The sequence below is a fragment of the Crocodylus siamensis genome, chromosome 4, assembly GCF_052110815.1.
Source record: "Crocodylus siamensis isolate JL-2025a chromosome 4, ASM5211081v1, whole genome shotgun sequence".
In the NCBI taxonomy this organism is placed as follows: domain Eukaryota; kingdom Metazoa; phylum Chordata; order Crocodylia; family Crocodylidae; genus Crocodylus; species Crocodylus siamensis.
In genome coordinates, this window is record NC_143398.1 from 103086538 (window position 1) to 103105557 (window position 19020).

Here is a 19020-nt window from a genome sequence, read left to right on the forward strand (position 1 = left end):
CCAACAGCTTTCTATGCACAATTCAAGGTGTTAGTTTTGACATAAACTGTCTGGATAGGGATGCTCAACCCCAGGTTTGCGGGCCATATCTGGTCCCTGGTGCCTTGTCATCTGACCCCTGGGGTTCCCCATGTGCCTGTGGGGAGTTCTGATGGGCTGTGGCCCTGTAGGCTAAATCCAGCATGCAGGGTGGTGCAGGGCCTGATCCTGCTGTGTGGCATCCCAGAGTCCCAAGCCTGGTTGATGGGGGTGGCACAGGGTCCCTGGGCCCTTATCCTAACATATAGAGCCTGGAAGAGGCAGTGTAGGGTCCCTGGGCTCTGATTCTGGCACATGGGCCTGGGTGGAGGTGGCATGAGGCCCTGGGGCCCCAATCCCAGCGTGTGGGGCCAGGTGGAGGAGGTATGGATTTTGGGACTCTTTTTCCCTTGAGGCCTGTCAGAGCCCAAGCCTGGACATCTTTGAGAAGTGCTGTAAGACTTTCTGACAGACACTTAAGCAAACAAGTTAGACTGGGATATTGTTTGGGGGTGGAGGGGTTCTGGTTTACTGTGGTACTCTACTTTGTGTTATACATTGGTTTGTTTCTTGTGTTCATTCTGTTTTATAAATTATGTTGTTCTCTTACTGCAAGGTGCCCTGAGCCTTCTTTGGGAAAGGTGGCATATAAATCTAATAAATAAAATAATACACCGTGGGAACATCTGTACATGCAATTAATGCATGTGAATTTGCACCTGACAAGAGCGGCCCAGTCCAAGGCTGCTTCTGCTCTGCTGTGCCCCTCTGTAGCAGCCAGAGGGAGCTCCAGGTTCCCCTGGGAGCCAGCCCTGGGGCTGGCAGGGGATACAGGGGCTGGTCCCAATCTCCATGTGGCTGTCTGCCACTGTCTGCCTCCCACCTGGAGTGTCTTGATTCCCACATGGCTGGGAGAGCTGCCCCTGCTCAGCAGGGTGCTGCCTGCCAGCTACGTGGCAGGCAGTGTCACTACCAAGTGGGGATGGCTCTCTCAGCCATAAGGGGTCAGCACACTCACAATCACCATGCGCCTGGCAGGCAGTGTCCCTGCCAAATGGGAATGGTTCTCTCAACCAGGTGGAGATCAGGTCTTGAACTTTTTTTTTTGTTCCTGCACGTGCCGTTTGCAGCATCTTAAAGGGCTTTGAGACGCTGCAATACACACCTGTGCTCTTGTGTGGACATGCCTGTTAGTGTGGCTTTCCATCCAGACTAATATACCCTGCTTCTCAGCAGGGCTAACAGAGCTACACTGGTTCTGGTATCTGAGCTAGTTTTTCAGCTCCAGCTTGTGTGTCCCTACGTGACACTGCATTTTGCTATGTAGGCAACCCTCAATCTCCCACAGTGCAGGTGAGGGCCCCCACCACCAGGCTACAGAATCAGTTTTTCTCCTTCTCAATGTCTCCAGTGGAAACTGTTCTACTTTTTATAAGTTAATAAATGTTGATAGAGCCAGAGAATGAGACTGAATCAGGCAGCATAACAGCTTGATTTGGGTCTCCCAAGTTCCAAGTCAATGCCCACACCACTGGGCTTTGATGCTACTTGTGGGTTGTTCTCTCCTGTTTGACCTGAGAGATCCTTTGGGAATGAGAAACCTTTCCAGGAAAATTTTTGTTAAAATAGACACTTTTCTGTGAAAAGTTTAAATTAATTATTGCTTTCAAACAAGAAAAACTTCCTGTTAGTAAATTCCTAACCAAATCTATTGGTAACCAGGTGGGGATGAGAACTGAGGAAAAGAGAGATTAGCTCTCTTCCTTCTAACCATGTCTTTTAAGAAGTACTATAGGCTTCTTTCTGGAAGGGCATGATATTATTCCCAAACTCTTTCTTAGGCCTGGTTGTGCAGTTTTATAGAAAATGCAATGACTGGATGAACCAAATACCTTTTGTAGGCTGGTTTGCTCAAGATGGAGACATTTGGCATGAACCTTTGGCAATTGCAATTCTTACCTGCATAGAAGCACTTCTACTGCAGTTGTGCCTAAGGATTACTGTACTGTTATGACTGAGCTTCAAAGGATCAGGGACATGATCCATAGGCCAGTGATGGCAATAAGTCATTCCATTAACTTTAATAAGCTTTGGATCAAGTTTTTAGGGTGGGATTTTAAGAAGTGGCTGGTTTTGGTTTTGTTGGATTTAGGCCAATGCTGAGAACCTTTCAAAATCCCATCTCCAGTGAATATAACAACTATGATTAGAAATTATCTTCTAAGTAATTATTTAGTTGTTTCTGTGCCATAATTGCTTGGTTTTAATTATTTTTCTGTTTTGCTCTGTGTAGGACTCTTGGAATTAACACCACCTATTCTAAGTCTTTGTGAATCATCATTTAAAACAGGAAATAATAATTCCAGAATCTATGAGGTATTTTATGTTAAAACTACCTCTGAGCTTGATTTGAATAAAAACACTATAAATGTAATACTCTTATGCCAATTTAAAAATAAACCACTCAAAAACCTTTATCTAGAGGAATTCTTTCACAGGCACATTGTTAAATAAAATAGGAATTAACAAAACTAAAAAGATAGAACAAAGAAGTCTTTCTTCCTGCAGTATGACTAGAGCTTGCACACTGGCCCATGTAGCGCTAGAAAATAAGTATTAAATGACTTTGTAATCACCATAAAGATAGTGAAGACCCAAGATTTTTATAAATAACATTATGGACTAGATAAATTAGTGTAGACCCACTGGGTATATCCCCATGTGTGGGAACTTATGTTTCCCCAGGGACAAATACTTGTCCTTGGGCATGACCCTGCACATGAAGTCTGGCACGCAACAGGTAGTTGGGGAGGCTGGGGTCGAGTAGGGGAGATGGGCCAGTACTTGGGCTGGCCACAGCAGTCTTACCTGGGGTCTTGGGGGTCTCCTGGGGCTGCAGCAGCCATCCAGGCACGTGGTGTGTGGCCAGTAGCCAGAGCGTGGCTCTAGCTGGCCAGGATCCAGTTTCAGGTTGTGCATGCTGCAGCCACGTGAGCTGAGCCACTATCCCAGTATCTAATTTTGTTAGAGTAATGTGCTCTGCATGTGTTTTGCAGCACCTCAAAAGGCCTCGAGGTGCCACAAACTATGCATTCCTCCTCATGTGGATGCAGTCCTTGATGTCAGTAGAGGAACACTGATTTTCAACCATTAAGGATCTATTGTTACTAATAATGTAGGCCTCCAGGTTACAAAATACATTGTATGGGTGGACTCTAACCCTAGGTTGAAGTTCCAATGACTTCATTAGAGTAGCTTGCAGAAATAAGACCTGAGATGTAAATAAGATAATACTTGGTATTGAAGATGCCTTTTTTACCTTCTCCAGAATCAAAGGCCTTACATCTTGGGACTGTAATGCCTTTTTGTATTCAACACTGGGGGTAAAGTGACTCTTGCTGACCCATAATACTATGGAACAAAGATTTTAGGTTTTATAATATACAGTGCAAAGACCTTTGTAAATCAGTTTTTTTCCCCTCAAAAATTGCATGCAAACTTAGGATATTTACATATGTGCTTGTGGGTGAGGGTTCTGGTGGGGGGATCTTTAATTAGAGTGGCCCTTGGAGCTGCTGTAATTAAAGTATTAGCATCCTTGTCCTGAAATATTGCAGTGGGGGGACTTTTACTAAAGCTCATCAAATGAACTTTAGTTAAAATACCCCCGCCAACATTTTTCAGTGTGGGGATGCTGATACACATGATCCTCTAGTCTGCTGGAGCACAGCAATTACCATGCTCCACCAGGCTTGATTAATTAAGTCTGCTTTAATGTGCTGTAATTACAATGCAGCAGAGCAGCCTTGCTGCATGTCTACAGGCACCCTCTGTGATAAAATCCTTTCTCACTCCTTTTTCATATTGTTGCATGTAGGTTACTTAGGCTAGGGACAGACATTACACATAAACTGGTTTAAGTGATCAGAAACTGGTTTAAACCTGTAACAGAACAGAAGTTCAGTGCACATAAACCAGTTTCAAAATGGCTGAAACTGGTTTAAGATAAACATGGTTAAATGTAGTATCAGAATTAACTATTTTGGGTTAAACTGGTTTATGTAATGTCTGTCCCAGACCCCTTCCTGGTTTAAGTTAATCCAGAATAACCCAGCATCCCAGATGCTTTGCAGCCCTGTGCTATGCTGTGCTGTCTGTTCCAGACAGCAGGACTGGCCCACCCCTCTGCTTCCTAGCCAGAGCTTTGGCAGAGACTACAGGCACAGCAGGGTCTGCCTGGCTCTCTCCCCTTCCCTCCCTCACCCATCACTCACTGCTCAAGCAGGGATCCCCCTTCCCTCCCTCCCATCTCCCACAGCGTGGACCCTAGCTGGCATGTGGTATGCTAGCTAATGCTGAAAGTTGCCTGTGGGTGTGTGTCTCCAGTTTCACTAGGACCAAACAAAGGCAGACAAGACTGTGATCAGAAACTAGTTTAAACCTGTAACAGAACAGATGTACAGTGCATATAAACCAGTTTCAAAATGGTTGAAACCAGTTTGAGATGAATCTGGTTGAATGTAGTATCAAACTCAACTGATTTGGCTTCAACTGGTTTATGCAATGTCTGTCCCAGACCCCTTGCTGGTTTAAGTTAAATCAGAATCCCCTCGCATCTCAGCATGCTGTCTGGGCTGGGCGGGGCCCTCTGCTCCACAGCAGGGCTGGCCCCTCCCCTCTGTTCCCTGGGTAGAGTTCAGCACAGACTTGCAGGCACAGCAGGGTCTGCTGACTTCCTTGTGCCGCCCTTTCCTCCCCCTCTCACCACTCACTGCTTAAGGAGAGATCCCTTCGTCCACCCTGCCACAGTAGGGACTGTAGCCAGCATGTGGTATGCTAGCTAATACCGAGAGATGTCTCTGTGTGTCTCTCTCCAAATTTACTGGGGCAGGCAGACATAACAGTGACTACTTAGGGCTTTTGGAGCTAATCAACTGGTAAGCTGTTTAAGAAGTTGCTCTTCTGTTAGTTTGCTGCAGACAGTATGACAAAGCAGGGAGGGTGATTGAAAATCTCTGTATCATCAATAGATGCATGCACTGCACACCCCACCTTGCCTCACAGTGTTAGCCTGGGGTTGGGGGCTGGCAACACTCCTTCCCCTTGAGCAGCCAGCAGGGAAAAGTCTGGGGCCATGCAGGCAGACCTCCCTAATGAGAGAGTCCTGCTGGGGCCTGGCCATGCTCCTCCACCTCTCAGCCCAGCTCCCTGTAGAAGGGAAGGGAGGGCTGCTCTAGCGCCCCCCCGCTTCTCGCCTGAGCCACTCCAGGCACGTGTCTGAACTTCCTCAGTCCAGAGAGAATGTCTGTCCAGATACAAACCAGTTCAGTCTAGCCAGGTTAGGCCAGCCTGCAAAGATTGAATCAATTCAGGCTCAGGCTTTTTGAATGTCTGTTCCTAGCCAGTATAAAGAAGTGGGAGAGGGAGATTGAAAAGCTTAGTATCATCAGCAGATGCATGCACTGTGCACAAGCAGTCCTCCCTCCCCCTCCCCACTTTGCCTCAGAGTGCTAGCCTGGGGACTGGCAACCCTCCTGCCCCTTGAGCAGTGAGTGGGGAAAAGCCGAGACTGTGCAGGCAGAGTAGTGGTTTATACCTACCTAGATCAGAGTGACCTGCTGGGGCCTGGCCATGTTCCTGCTTAGCTCAGCACGATAGACAGGAAGGGAGGGCTGCTCTAGCACCCCCCAGTTTCTAGTCTGAGCCACTGTGAGCATGTGTCTGCATTTCCTCAGTCCACAGGGAATGTCTGTGCAGTTGCAAATTGATTCAACCTAGGCAGGTTAGATTAACCAAACTGCAAGGATTGAATCAGTTCAGGCTCAGGCTTTTTGAATGTCTGTCCCTAGTCTTAAAGTCTATTTCTTGATATTTAAGTGCAGTCCTGTGCATAGTTTCATTTACATGAGGTAAACCAGGTCCATAGTTTTTAATGGTGTTGTTTTCTTTTCTTTTCTTTGTTTTATTTGTCTTATTCTACTGCCAAGTGACCTTGATCAAGATTAGGGTCGATTGTTCCTGTTACATGTAGCAAAAAATATTTTCCACGCCATTATAATAATGCAAATACATAAGACTGAACAAAGATGGAGCAGGGGGATGGAGGGGAAGAGCATTATTTTTCCTATCTTATAAATGGGGAGATAAGACACAGATTAGACAGACTCTTTGTGTGATCTTGTACTGCTCTCACTAGGACTGGAATTAAACGCAGATCTCCAGAGTCTCAAGCTAACATATTAGCAATGAGACATTTTTTTCTCTCTTTAGCACTCTTTAACCAATTTAATAGTTAGTTTATAGACTGGGATATAATTTGCAGTTCCCCAGCATTTAGACCATAATTGCAAGGCTGACAAGGAATCTAGGAGCACTCTACCCTATAAAAAACTACCAGAGCAATACTCAGAGCTCATTTACCTGCTGAATTGGCATCTTGTCCTTCACAGATCCTCCTCTGTAAGAGGGAATCAATCCAACTGTCCCAATTTAATAACAAAAAAATCAAAGTTAGATTGCCTTTTCTCTTCCATCCATATATACGTGCTCTGGTTTATGTGCTTTCATGGATCTTGTCTCTCTCATGTTTCCAGACCCTGTCTTATAGTATCATAGTGCTTAGGGTTGGAAGGGACCTAAACAGATCATCAGGTCCAACCCCCGGCAAGAACGAGTGCTGGGATTATATCACCCCAGCCAAATATCTTTCCAACCTCCTCTTGAAGACCCCCAAGGTAGGAGAGAGTTCCACCTTACTTGCGAGCCCATTCCAGAGCCTGGCAGCCCTAACTTTAAAGTAATGTCTGCTGATGTCCATCCTGAACCTTCTCTTTAACAATTTGTGGCCATTATTCCTAGTAACCCCGGGTGGTGCCCGGGGGAAGAGAGCCTCCCCCAATTCCTGCTGGTCCCCCTTGGTGAGTTTGTAAATGGCCATGAGATCCCCTCTCAGCCTTCTCTTTTGGAAGCTGAATAGTTTCAGGCCCTTTAGTCTCTCTTTGTAGGGCCTGACCCGCTGCCCCTTGACCATGTGAGTGGCCCTCCTTTGTACCCACTCAGTGCTAGCCACATCCCTCTTGAAGTGTGGCATCCAGAACTGGACACAGTACTCCAACTATGGCCTGACCAGTGTTGCATAGAGTGGAAGGATCACCTCCCTGGATCTGCTAGTGATGCATCTGTAGATGCACAACAAGGTGCAGTTACCCTTACTGACCGCTTCTCTTTACATTGGCGGCTCATGTCCATCCTGAAGTCAACAATGACTCCAAGATCCCTTTCAGCCACTGTGTTGACAAAAAGGGTGTTCCCCAGCCTATAGGTGTGCTGCTGGTTCCCTAGATGCAGTGCCTTGCACTTGTCTGCATTGAATTTCATCCTATTCTCATTTGCCTACCTCCTGTAATTTGTCTAGATCTAGCTGGATTCTGTCCCTCCCCTCCAGCATGCCCACCTTGCCCCACAACTTGTTGAACAGTACAGGCCCCAGGTCTGAGCTCTGGGGGACTTCACTGCCCTCATCCCTGCAGGTCAAAAATGACCTGTCCACCACCACTCTCTGAGTGCAACCATCTAGCCAATTTGCCACCCATCTCACTGTGTAGGCATCAGTGCTGCAGTCACTTAGTTTTTGGTGATCATTGTAGATCTTTGTTTGGCTCAAAATCTGTGCAGGGGTGTAGGGGCTGTCAATTAGACAAGCTACAGGAAGAATGGTGAGCTGGGGGTATTGCTGAAGGTGGGAACTCATTGCCTTTCCTCCAGACTTTTGGAAAGCAGTGTTGTTTTAATACAGCTGGTACCCATTAATAATATTCCCTTCAATAAAATGCATTGTAAAGTTCACAGCTCCAGTCCTGCAAAGGCGTATGCATGTGCTTAACATTACATCCAGGAGAAGCTAGTGTTAAAGGTGAGCACGTCTGCAGTCTTTGCAGAAGTGGGGCCAGTGTTGCTGAGTACATAATTATTGCTGCAGAATTTACTCACAGAACCAGGTTCATCACTTCAGGAAGTCATTTTAGATATGTTGAGTTGTATTTTTTTATTAACCCCCCCACTTCCCCTCCAATAACCTTGAATTCTGTTTTAGGTTTGATTAATTTCTTTAGAGAGAGGCTATGAAGTCCATTTGGTTCTGAAGGAATTAGCAAAAGTAGTGGAAAGCACTAAAGGACAGATTTCTAATGTTGCTTTTGATTAATTCCACTGCAATTTTCATCTTTAAGTGTTTTGTCTTCTAGTCTTGACCAGTGATAATAACACAAAACCTCTGACAGAACAACTTTTTTTTACAAATATGCAACACTTAAGTTAGTGTTTTCTTAATGTTGTTATAGACTTCTTGCAACTAGCTCTTATGTGTGTGGCTGCATTCCTTGACTTTTTTCAGGCCTCAAGCGTGTACATTCCTCCTTTAGTTTATCATTTACAGGATGAGCTCATACTCTTGTTGAAAATACCTGAGAAAAATCGCTTGGTTACCATAGGCACTGTGTGGATAATTTTCAAGCTAACATTTATTTTTCTGCTCTCTGCTTCTTCCCTAAGATTTTGAACTTTTGGTCTTGAAGCGAAGCTGCAAACATGAAAAACTTTGAATTACAGGCAAAGTCATCTATTCTGTTTCCTCAACCAAACTGGAAAAATCAATCTGGCACAAAATATATCAATGACTTCATATGCTGGAGAAGAAAAAGGATGCATTATTTTGGTGGGAGTCAGAAAATTTTAAAAGTAACCAGCCGTTCATCATGGCAGCCCTGCTTGTCTTCCCAGGAGAATGTTTTCAAGCAATTAGCATTAAAGAACCCTGCTTTTAATCAGGTGAGTGCAAGTCCAATATTTTGTTAATTTGCTGTCTTATAATGTCAGTTAATTCAAAACAAAGGCCAGCATTTGTAAAATGCTTGAAAGTAGCGTTGAATGTAAAGCTAGTACTAATTATGAACACACAGAAAAGCTACTTTTGATAACCTATATATTGAAATTTAGTGCAATGTAAAGTGTTGATCAAACATTCTGACTTAAGTGGATTGTAGTTGTTGTCATGCTTAACTTTTTGAAGACATGTTTTCTGTAAACAAGCCTACCATGCTGTCCAATACATATAGGAACAACAGTTGCCTTCTAGCATTAACTTGTGTGATAGAATTGGTATTAGGAAGATGCTTTTAGCTGATTGTTTTGTTTTAAACATGGTGATAAGATTTTTAAAGTGTTCCCCAATTGTTGCATTTAGATAGCAGTGTTCAATTCAACATTACATTATATAACATTTATAATTTAAGTTGAAATTTTCCAACGTAATCTAATTTTATTTGAGGCAAAGTTGAATTTGTTTTTATTTTAGTGGAATTTAATAAATGGATAGCTTGTCACTAGTTAAAATTTCCTACTGCTTGTTTGGCTGTGAGGTTTCAGACTACGTTTATTTGCTGCCTAGGTAACAAATCCAGATGTGGCACTTGTCTGTATTTAACTGAATTATGTGGAACAAGCTGAGGACAAACACACTAGACTAGTCAGCTAGAGTGTACACTCTGGTATCCCAGCATGTTACCAAGGAAAATAAATATTGTACTCTTTCTTGTCATTTGGATTTGGCTAGAAGTGAAACAAGAAGCTTGGCATTAAGATATTACTAAGAGACTGTATGATAGCTTTTATCTTCAGTTGACCTTGGATTGTTTTGCTTTAGAAAGTAATTTTTCTGAGTATTGATTAAATCCTTATGACTATAGTTTCAGAAGACGACAAGATTTAAAGCACAGGGAGGAAAGGGCTTATTTGCAATGGGGGGTACCCTCCCCCCCCCCGACAGTAACTTTGTCTTTTTGTCCTTTGCAACTTTTTTTTTCAGATTCTTTTTTCTAATTTAGCCTTCAGGTTTATTCTACTGAGCTGTGAGCCCTTGTTACTAAAAGTGATAGCTATACACGTGCTCGGGGGGGGGGGTGCATTTTAATTAGAGTGACTCTTGGGAGCCACTGCAATTAAAATGCCCGCAGCATCTCATGTATTCAGCGTTTCATGTTTCAAAATGGTGGCAGGGGTGCTTTCACTAAAGCTTATATGAGCTTCTGTTAAAGTGTCCCTGCTGTCATTTTGTAATGTGGGGGTGCTGAATACATGAGATGCTGCAACATGCTGGACCATTGTGATTAGAATACATTGGAGCATGTGTAAAAGTGCCCACTTCTTAAACGTTGTGTGAGAATATTATGTCATGTTACTTTTGGAATTGCAGCTGTATTTTCTAATGGCTAAAGCTGGCAAGCAGAAGTGCTTACACTTCATTGCTAAAGCAGAAGGCAGGGCAGAATGGCACCTTAGAGACTCCCTCTGAATGTGTTAGTCTCTAGGGTACCACGAGGCCCTGCCTTCTGCCTGATTTAAGACTAACACAGCTAATTATCTGTCTACTTTATTGTTAAATGAATGACCGAGACAAGATGTGTACACTGACATCAAACAATTCTGACTTTGTGTGATTTAATTCTGTGACAGAATTGGATCAAATGCTATAGTTTTATTAAAGGATTAAAAATGTTTCTTATCTTTCAAAATATTAAAAATAAAAGGTATGCAACTTGATATACCATTCGAAGCACTTGATACTGTGCACCTTGTGCTAGCAAAACTCATATTGATTTTAATAGGAGTTTCCTCCAATAGACACTGTGGGAAAAATACTTGCTTCAAAGCTCTACCCTTGCCCCCCTAATATCCTAATAATTTTTTTCTGAAGACCTGAGAGAGGAAGGACCCCCTTTTGCTCACTCTTTCTTGTAACCTAGAGGTTGGCATAGTTCAGCCACTACACTTCATGGGCTCTCATGACAGCTAGAATTTCCCTCCACCCTCTATGGCTATGTGGTAAACTATTCACTCAGGCTTCCTTCTTCTGTTGCCAGTGCCCCTTAAGGAGCTGTTTCAATCTCCTTCCCTTCCTGTCTCACCTTGTAGTGGGTCTCAAGTTTGCTGTTGGTGAATTTTCCAGGACTGAAAAGTCCAGTGGAAAGGAACTCCATGCAGGGATGATGTCAAAGTGATGAAGCATGATGGGTAACAAGTGAAGTAGTGAACTATTGTTTTAAAAGTCCACAGAAGTTATTAAGCAAGTAGCATAATTAAGCAAAGGAAAAGATATCTCCTCATGAAAATAATAGATACATGACTGCATGCCTGATGTTCTTCTAATATAAATCATTTAAAAGAAGTCTGGAGGATAAGCAGTTCGGTTTTAGCTTCAGAGCACTAACAAGAAAGACTAAATTCCTGGGGCAATCATAGAAACGTGAATGATGAACACTTTCTGTATGTTACTGGGGCTTCAATGTAAGAATAGATGCTCTGAAATCATAATGCTGTATTAATCTTTGCAATTATACAACTTATTATTTAAATATTCTAAGACAAAAACTGCTCTCATCATGCACCTGGGTGCCCCTAAGAGGAATATGATATGAGTACAAAGATCCTCAGACCAATATTACCAGTGCATTTGTTTAGAATATTAATGGTTATATATGCTGTATTGATTATTTTAATTTATATATCTATAGTATATAGTATATTTGCATAGATGTATAAATTAAGATAATCAGTACAACGTATAGTGTAGTATAGTATATACACACACTGTGATAACAGCTTTGTGTTAAGCAATTAGGAGACATTAACAGTGCATGATTTATTCAGCACTGGTTTATACATCTGATTAATTTTAGAGGTAATTATTTTGTGTAACAGTTGTGCATTTGAGAAGTTCCAGAAGGTAATACTGAATTAAAAAATGTGCACATCTGTCTGCTTTTGACAACAATGAATCTTAAGTAGATTTGTAAGTTATTTATGGGTATCAAAGTGCTGTTCCTATTGTAGATAAAGAACCATAGTGAGCTTCACTTGTTTCTTATCTTCCCCCTTGCAGTGCTGTAAATCTAACTTCTGCCCATCCTATTGTTAAAAGAAAAGCAGCCATATTGTGCTGATTGCTATTAAATTAAAGCAGAAAGGGAGAGAAACAAAGGTGGAAGCCCATTTTACCAGCAGGGATACCACTACCTTTTATTTTGCCTTTTTGAGGTCACAAAGTCATTGCAGGCATCTGACCTCTGATAACCTCTTCAGTGCCACAGCATGCAGTTTCTTTCGGAAGAACTTAATTAAACACAACTGAAGTTCCCTGCTAACATTTGTTGCTGAAAAGATTCTTCTTTGATTGCTTGATGTTTGCTGGTGAAGGGAAAACAAAGATTTTTCTTTTGTTCCCAGAAGAAAAGTTAGCATATGTTAGTTAAGGATTTGTGATTTCCTATGGAGGTACAGGTTCCTTCTTTAAATCCAACAGCATTCTTTGATCATGCAGAAGTATCAAAAATAGGGAGTAAAACAATACTCAGAGAATTTAAGCCAGTTTTTTAAAATAAATCTCAGAAGAGGCTACTTTTACTTTTTTGGAGGTATTCTGTAATCTTGGATAGTATAATAAATGAAACTGCATTCTCTATATAACCAAATCACATGTTTATGGAAGTACATTTTATAGTAACTATGCAATGTAAAACTTTTATTTAAGGGAAGTTCCTTGTTATGGTATGCTGTAGAAATTTAGATTGCTGTTTAAATTGTGCACATCCTTGGCAAAGGTTGTTGTTAATTCTCAGAAGCAAAACATTTGATCTGAGCTGAAAAACAATCTTATTTTGAAGGAGCTCTGTTCTGTGCATCTTGTTTAGTGGATATGTTTTACGAGTAAATGTTGAAACATCTTTTGATCTAAATTCTTGTTCACTTTTTGTGTGCATCTTTAAGCAGAGAAACTTAATGGCCTAATGGCATGACGATGAGAATCCTTTCCTATCTGTTAAATGCATGGGTGGGTATTTGAAGCAGTCAGATTACTGGTACTGGCACAATGTGGGTGGGTTAGAAGTCAGAGAGTGACCATGTAACTGAGGAGCAGTTTGGATCTTACGAAAGGAAAAGAGACAGAGGCTGCATGATCTGTCTGGTGGGTTCAAGGGCCATTCTGTGATGCTGGCAAACTACATCAGCAATGGTAGCCAAAGAGCCGCACCCTAGTGATGGCCCTGCCTTACAATGGGCAGAAGAGACATGTCTCCAATAGCCCGTATGGACTGGAACCAGTGGTCAATCAGAATAGTGAAGGGCTTCAGTGGTCATACACTATCAAGCATCTTGATATCGAGAGTGGATCATCATGTGCGAGTGGGACATGATGAAGGGAAGAGGGTAAGGACAAAGGGAAAGAAAACGAATATATGCTCCCAAGAAAACTTGTAGCCACTGAATCAAACTTGTCATATTATTTGCTAGTAGTGATCCACTTGCCTCCCCTAATTACTGACTGTTAATGGTTGAAATATAGGTACTGATCCTGCAAACAAATGCGCTGAGTCTGTATGGCGTTCCATTGAAGTTAATGGGCCTCCCTGCAGGTGCAAGAGTTCATATTACTGCATCTGTTTGCAGAATTGGGGCCACAGTGAGCAGAAATGATGTGGTCAAGAACTGACTGGAGATCATATTACCAACTCATTAGAGGGAATGCGCTCTGATAACTGTAAAACAAGCTTCAATATTCACTCATTTCTCACATCTAGTTTGCTAGGTGGCTTCATTTATTAGCGTATGTTCAAGTACATGAGCACTTGTGCTAGCCTTTCTTTAAGAAACAAAAATATTAACCCCCTAGTACACCACCTGTTTGCAATTCATTGTTAACTACAGGGGTTTTTTATTGGCTAAGTTGTTTTGCTTTTCATTAACTTTGTTCTTTATTAGCATGCAGGCTGCAATCCTATTTCTTTTGCTAGAAATGGACTCTGTTTGTCATTAATACCATACTTATGTCTGCCTCTTTCTTATAAGGTATTTTAAAAGAAATAAAGCTTTTCTTTTCTTGTCTTTTCTTTTGTATCTTTGGACCTTTAGACTGTGGCTATATCCTTGTGGCTTTCCAAATGTACTTGATTTAGCTTTCAATATATAATTAAGTCCAAACAAGTTAATTGCTTTGTAAGTGTCCAAAATTCCCTCATTTCACTTCCATTCATTTATCAATGTTCATTATACAGCCACGGTTCCACATAAACACAAATGATTGTTAATGAATGCCTAATGTCATATTCATTAGAAAATCAGGTTAATGGCTAGTAATGAATATCTGAGTTACTTGGTACTTTCAAGTATGTGTTTTTTTTTCTTGTTGATTACAATACTACTTTAATTTACAAAGAAATCTTACCTGTATCGTAGTCCAACTAAACCATTATTAGATGGAACCTTTGTAAAATAAAACAACTGTCACTGCTTCCACATTGCAGGTGCTTTGCCCTTAGGTGGAATTTTTCACAGTAGTAAGGAAATGAAACCTCTATTTGTGTCAGATAATTTATCTATCAATTTATGCTTAACACAGAACGGGGACTAGTTATGTGTGGTTTCATTTGTTTAGTGATAGTTTATTTTAGCAATGTACACAGAACAAATTTGGGTAGGCAACTTACACTCTTTGAGGTGTAATGTCCTCCTGTTGATGCAGATGCATGTTTTTGATGCGTAGGACAGCAGTCCACATGATTAAATCTGTATCGGTATTTATACATACATCTGTGAACATATACCAACATTTCAATTGCTGAGGATCAAAGTCAAATATAAACTGAACACAAATAAAATGAATAGCTGCACATTTGCTAAATCTTTGCAAAACAGCACTAGGTTACATAACTATATTTCTAGTTAACATTGTAAGTATGCATATGTGTAGGAGGATAGTCACAGTGCAATATGTATTCTCAGATGGCATCAACTTAATCAGCCCACTAATAACCATCTGCCCATATGAATTTTCAAAGCAGTTTTTGGGAAAATGTGCATCTGTTTCAGTATTTGCCTAACTTCAGATGCTGCAGTATTTACATCATTGAAATCGGGCATTTTATGAATCGTTTCTTGTAGATGGTCTACTCTAAGGTAGTTTGAAATACTGCAAATGCAGCTCTGCATTGAATGCATGTGAAGACCAGGAAACTTTCCAAAGTGTATGCTGTGGGAAAGACCTACCTTGGACTAGATACGGAATTGAAGTCTTGATCCTTCTGTTTTTTTAAAGGCCCCATCATACTCCTCACCAGCGTAGAGAGAAGAATCTGCCATGATCAGATTACATTCTGCCTAGCTAAGTCCTTTGCTGTTACACAGTGCATCTTGACTTTCTGTCTCAAGAACTATAGCACAGGAATGGTGTTGGCACTGAAGGGGTAGCTGCATCCCACCCCAGTTTAAATTGTCTCCCTTGTTGTCTTTCAGGAATAAAGACTTGTAGTAACATTTTCTAAAACAGCTATGGGAGCTTAATTCCCATTTTCAAAAGTGTCATGGCAGTAAAACCTTCTGGCTACTTGTATCAAAAGGAACAGCTAATTTTAATTATAACATTGAAAATAATATTAACACAGACAGTTGGGCAGAATATTTTTCCAATTGGTTTACTACCTCTGTGGAGCAAATAAATAGTAATCTTAGGGGGTAATAACCCCCCACACTGATACAATTAAGGATTGGGTAACAAAGGATCAAATAGCATGTCTCCTCAAAGCACAACGGAAGAATAAAGCCCCAGGCCCAGATACAATACCAGTGGAAGTTTACACTGGTAACATCAAATGGTGGACTCTGATCTTGGACAATTATAACTCTATAATTGAATTGGGCCAAATCCCAGATTCCTGGAAAGGGAGTATTATTGTACTGATTTTTCAAGAAAGTTTTGAAAGATAAGCCAGAATCTCATCTCCCTTTCAGTTAAAATTTTTGGGTGCCATTTGTTATATCATCTCATAGCATGGGTAAAAGGGGAAAACATATTACATGAACATCAGACCAGATTTAGGGATGGATATATCACTATTGATAACACATTTATTTTTCATTTTTTGAGACATAAGTATACGCAAATCAGCATTGTATATTGCATTTGTAGATTTGTCAAGTGTTTTTGATAGAATTAAACTTTGGGAGAAACTTTGGGGGAATAATTGATAAATTATGGGATTGACTTTTCTCTTTTGCATTTATTGATAAAATATTATAAAGACATATGGGTCCAAGTTAGGTGGGGCTTGAAGGGTGAACTTACATAAAAAAATCACATACAAAAAGGGGTTAGAGAAAGATATATTTTGTCCCCTTTGTTATTTAATCTTTACACGAATGATATTATTGGAAATATGCAGGATGTGCATTTTCACCCCCCAAAATTATTAGCAACCCTGATTTCTATTTTAATGTATGCAGATGACACTGTTATACTGTCAAGAACTCCTGCTGGCTTACAGAGAGCAATTACAACTTTTGAGCATCTTTGTGGCCAAAATAACTTAAAGATAAATTATGATAAATCCAAAATAATGTATTGGGGAAGCCATGTGATGAAATATCCATGGAATATGAAGGAAACCAAACTTGAAGTTGTTATAACCTATAAATATTTGGGTGTCTTAGTCACAGCTTCTCCATCATGGAAACATTATATTCACTCAGTGAAAACTAAGGCAGCCCAGTCAGCTGTGGCTATGAAGAAATTTTATGAAATCACAGTAGGATGATCAGTCCAAGCTCCTATATCAGCATACAAAGCCAAAGTTACCTCTCAGATCGTATATGGCGCTGAAGTAGGGGGCAGCAATGATGTAGAAATACCTCAGAACAAGTTTCTTAGGGCTCTTCTGGCTCTTCCTCCCTCGATTCCTGCCTCTTTTCTGAGCTTAGAGATGGGAATGGATTCTATTTTAACTAATATTATTATTAGAATGGCAGGATTTTGGTTTAAAATCCTGCCCCTTTTACCATCTCATTTGCTTAAATTATGCTACATAGAAGATATTAATAATCCCCCTCCTCTCCAATCACCCTGGCTAGCTTTTCTTTCCCTGTACTTTTACACTTTCTGGGATGGGATACTATCTCAAAGATCATGAAAGATCTTTCTCCCCCATAGAAAAGGTTCAGGTTTTCCAGAAGATACGAGATATTGCCAGGCAGAATGATTTTGCAGTGGCTAGGGCTACTTGCATTGCCCCTTTATATACTCTTTGGAAATTAGATTGGGGGTGAGAAAGATCAATTGGAACTCACTAATAAATGGCAATCCTCTTTAACTAGATGTAGGACAGAACAGATGCCCACAGCTGTTCTGGCTGGACATCAATTTTTCCATTCCAAGGACTAAAAGACGTTGCCCAGTCTGTCTAGGAGCTGTGCAAGATACTATCCACTATGTATCAGAATGTTCTTCATATAATGACATAAGGAGAACCTATTTATTACTGTACTTGCAGAAACTGATACACTTCTCAAACAGAGAGAAATTAATCTGGCTTTTACAACAAACAGATCGAAATGTAATAAACTGTCTCGCAATTTTCGCTTACAAGGCTGAGGCGATTAGAGTTAAATATCCTTTATTACTGGTATGAGTGATACATTTTAACATTAGACTTGATTTAATTGTTTCAATTGTGGATCTATGTACAACAATATTATAGATTCATGTCTTGATTTACTACTATATTTATATTAATAATGTTTAGATGTTGGTGGGCTCTGTTTTTAGGATAATACTTGTAGTTCAGTTACTTTGTTCAAACTTATTTATATTATGGGTGTATGTGTGTTATGTCATCCTTGGAAGCATGGCAATTAGCCAAAATCCTTAATAAATAAATAAATAAATAGAATAAATAAAAGTGACTTAGCCAAGCCAACGGGATGTAGACATTTTAGTGACAAAAGTCACTTCTGAAAATGAAACTTTGGCTCCTAACTGTCTTAATGTTTTTTTTTAAATGTGTCTCATGTTGATCAAACAGCATTAGCAATTGTTGTTAGGATGTTTAAAAATGCGGTTTGTACTTTTTCATCAAATAATTCTCTTTTCTCTTATTTCACACAGCAGCTTCCCTAGACACTTTAAATGTAAGCAGCTCTGGGTGAATATACATGACATGCCTACTGTGGAGCTGCCTAATTAGCTCTACAGTAAAGTGTCATCAGTCTACACGTGCGGCGTTAGTAGGCCAGAGTAAACTAATTAACTCCACTGCAGGCTAGTACTGCCAGATACAAGCAGTATTCTACAGTGGAATATTTACTCTGCTGCAGCGCACGTGTAGATGCTGCCTGCTAGCTAGCCCCACACTGAAGCACCCTCGTGTCCCAGCCAGCTCCCCTGTAGCACATTCAGCCAGGTTGGAACAGCCCTGGACTGGCAGGCTGACCCTTGGGGCCCTTTGCCAGCCTGGTTCAATGTGCTGTGGTCCAGGTACATGTGTAAACACTGAACCGGAACAATAAACTCCAGTGCGAAGCAGACACATCCACTGAATAGTATTTTGTGCTTTGCTTTGAAGCACAAGTAAGCTTCTGTCTGCAAAAAGACTTGGCAAATTTGGAAAGTTGCATGCTAGTAAAAGTTAAAACTATATATCATATTTTTCCTTCCTTTCTTCCTTCCTTCCACTTTGGATGCCTCAAACCGGGCTCGCTTGGAGCTGCGTGGGGTGATCCTCAGTGTAAGACTCCCTGCTTCCTAGCTCTTTTCTTTTCTCACTCCCACCTGTCTAAAGGTCTCTTGCTCCTGTTTATCTCCCTTTCTGATTTTTTTCACAGTGTTTTTTCTTCTTTTTCTCTGTTTTTTGTCTCCCCCACCTTCTACTTCTGGTTTCCTTGCAGGTTGCATTTGTCTACTTTGCAGCTTCTCTCTTATTGTTTCTCTTTCTCTCTCTCTCTTGATTCTCTGCCATGGGGAGTTACCTTATTTTATCTTCTGCCTTGTGAGGGGTGCTCTTATCCCCCCGCTTTTCTCTTTTTCATTTCTTTTTCCCCCCTAACCCTCACATACTTCCCTCCCTTTCTCTTTCTCACTCCTCCTTTCTCCCCTCTGGGAACTCACCCTGCTCCCTTTTTGCT

At 41.0% G+C, this 19020-nt stretch overlaps 1 protein-coding gene across 1 annotated transcript in view; it reads left to right on the top strand.

Moving 5' to 3' along the window:
- The first annotated feature begins 8593 nt into the window (after positions 1–8593).
- The window catches only part of C4H12orf42 (chromosome 4 C12orf42 homolog), a 284699-nt gene continuing 274272 nt past the window's right edge, over positions 8594–19020 (top strand). Inside the window, exon 1 of the mRNA XM_090043229.1 lies at positions 8594–8844. Within this exon, the coding sequence (XP_089899355.1) occupies positions 8605–8844 (240 nt within the window). The 5' untranslated portion in view covers positions 8594–8604. The remainder of the gene's footprint in view (positions 8845–19020) is intronic.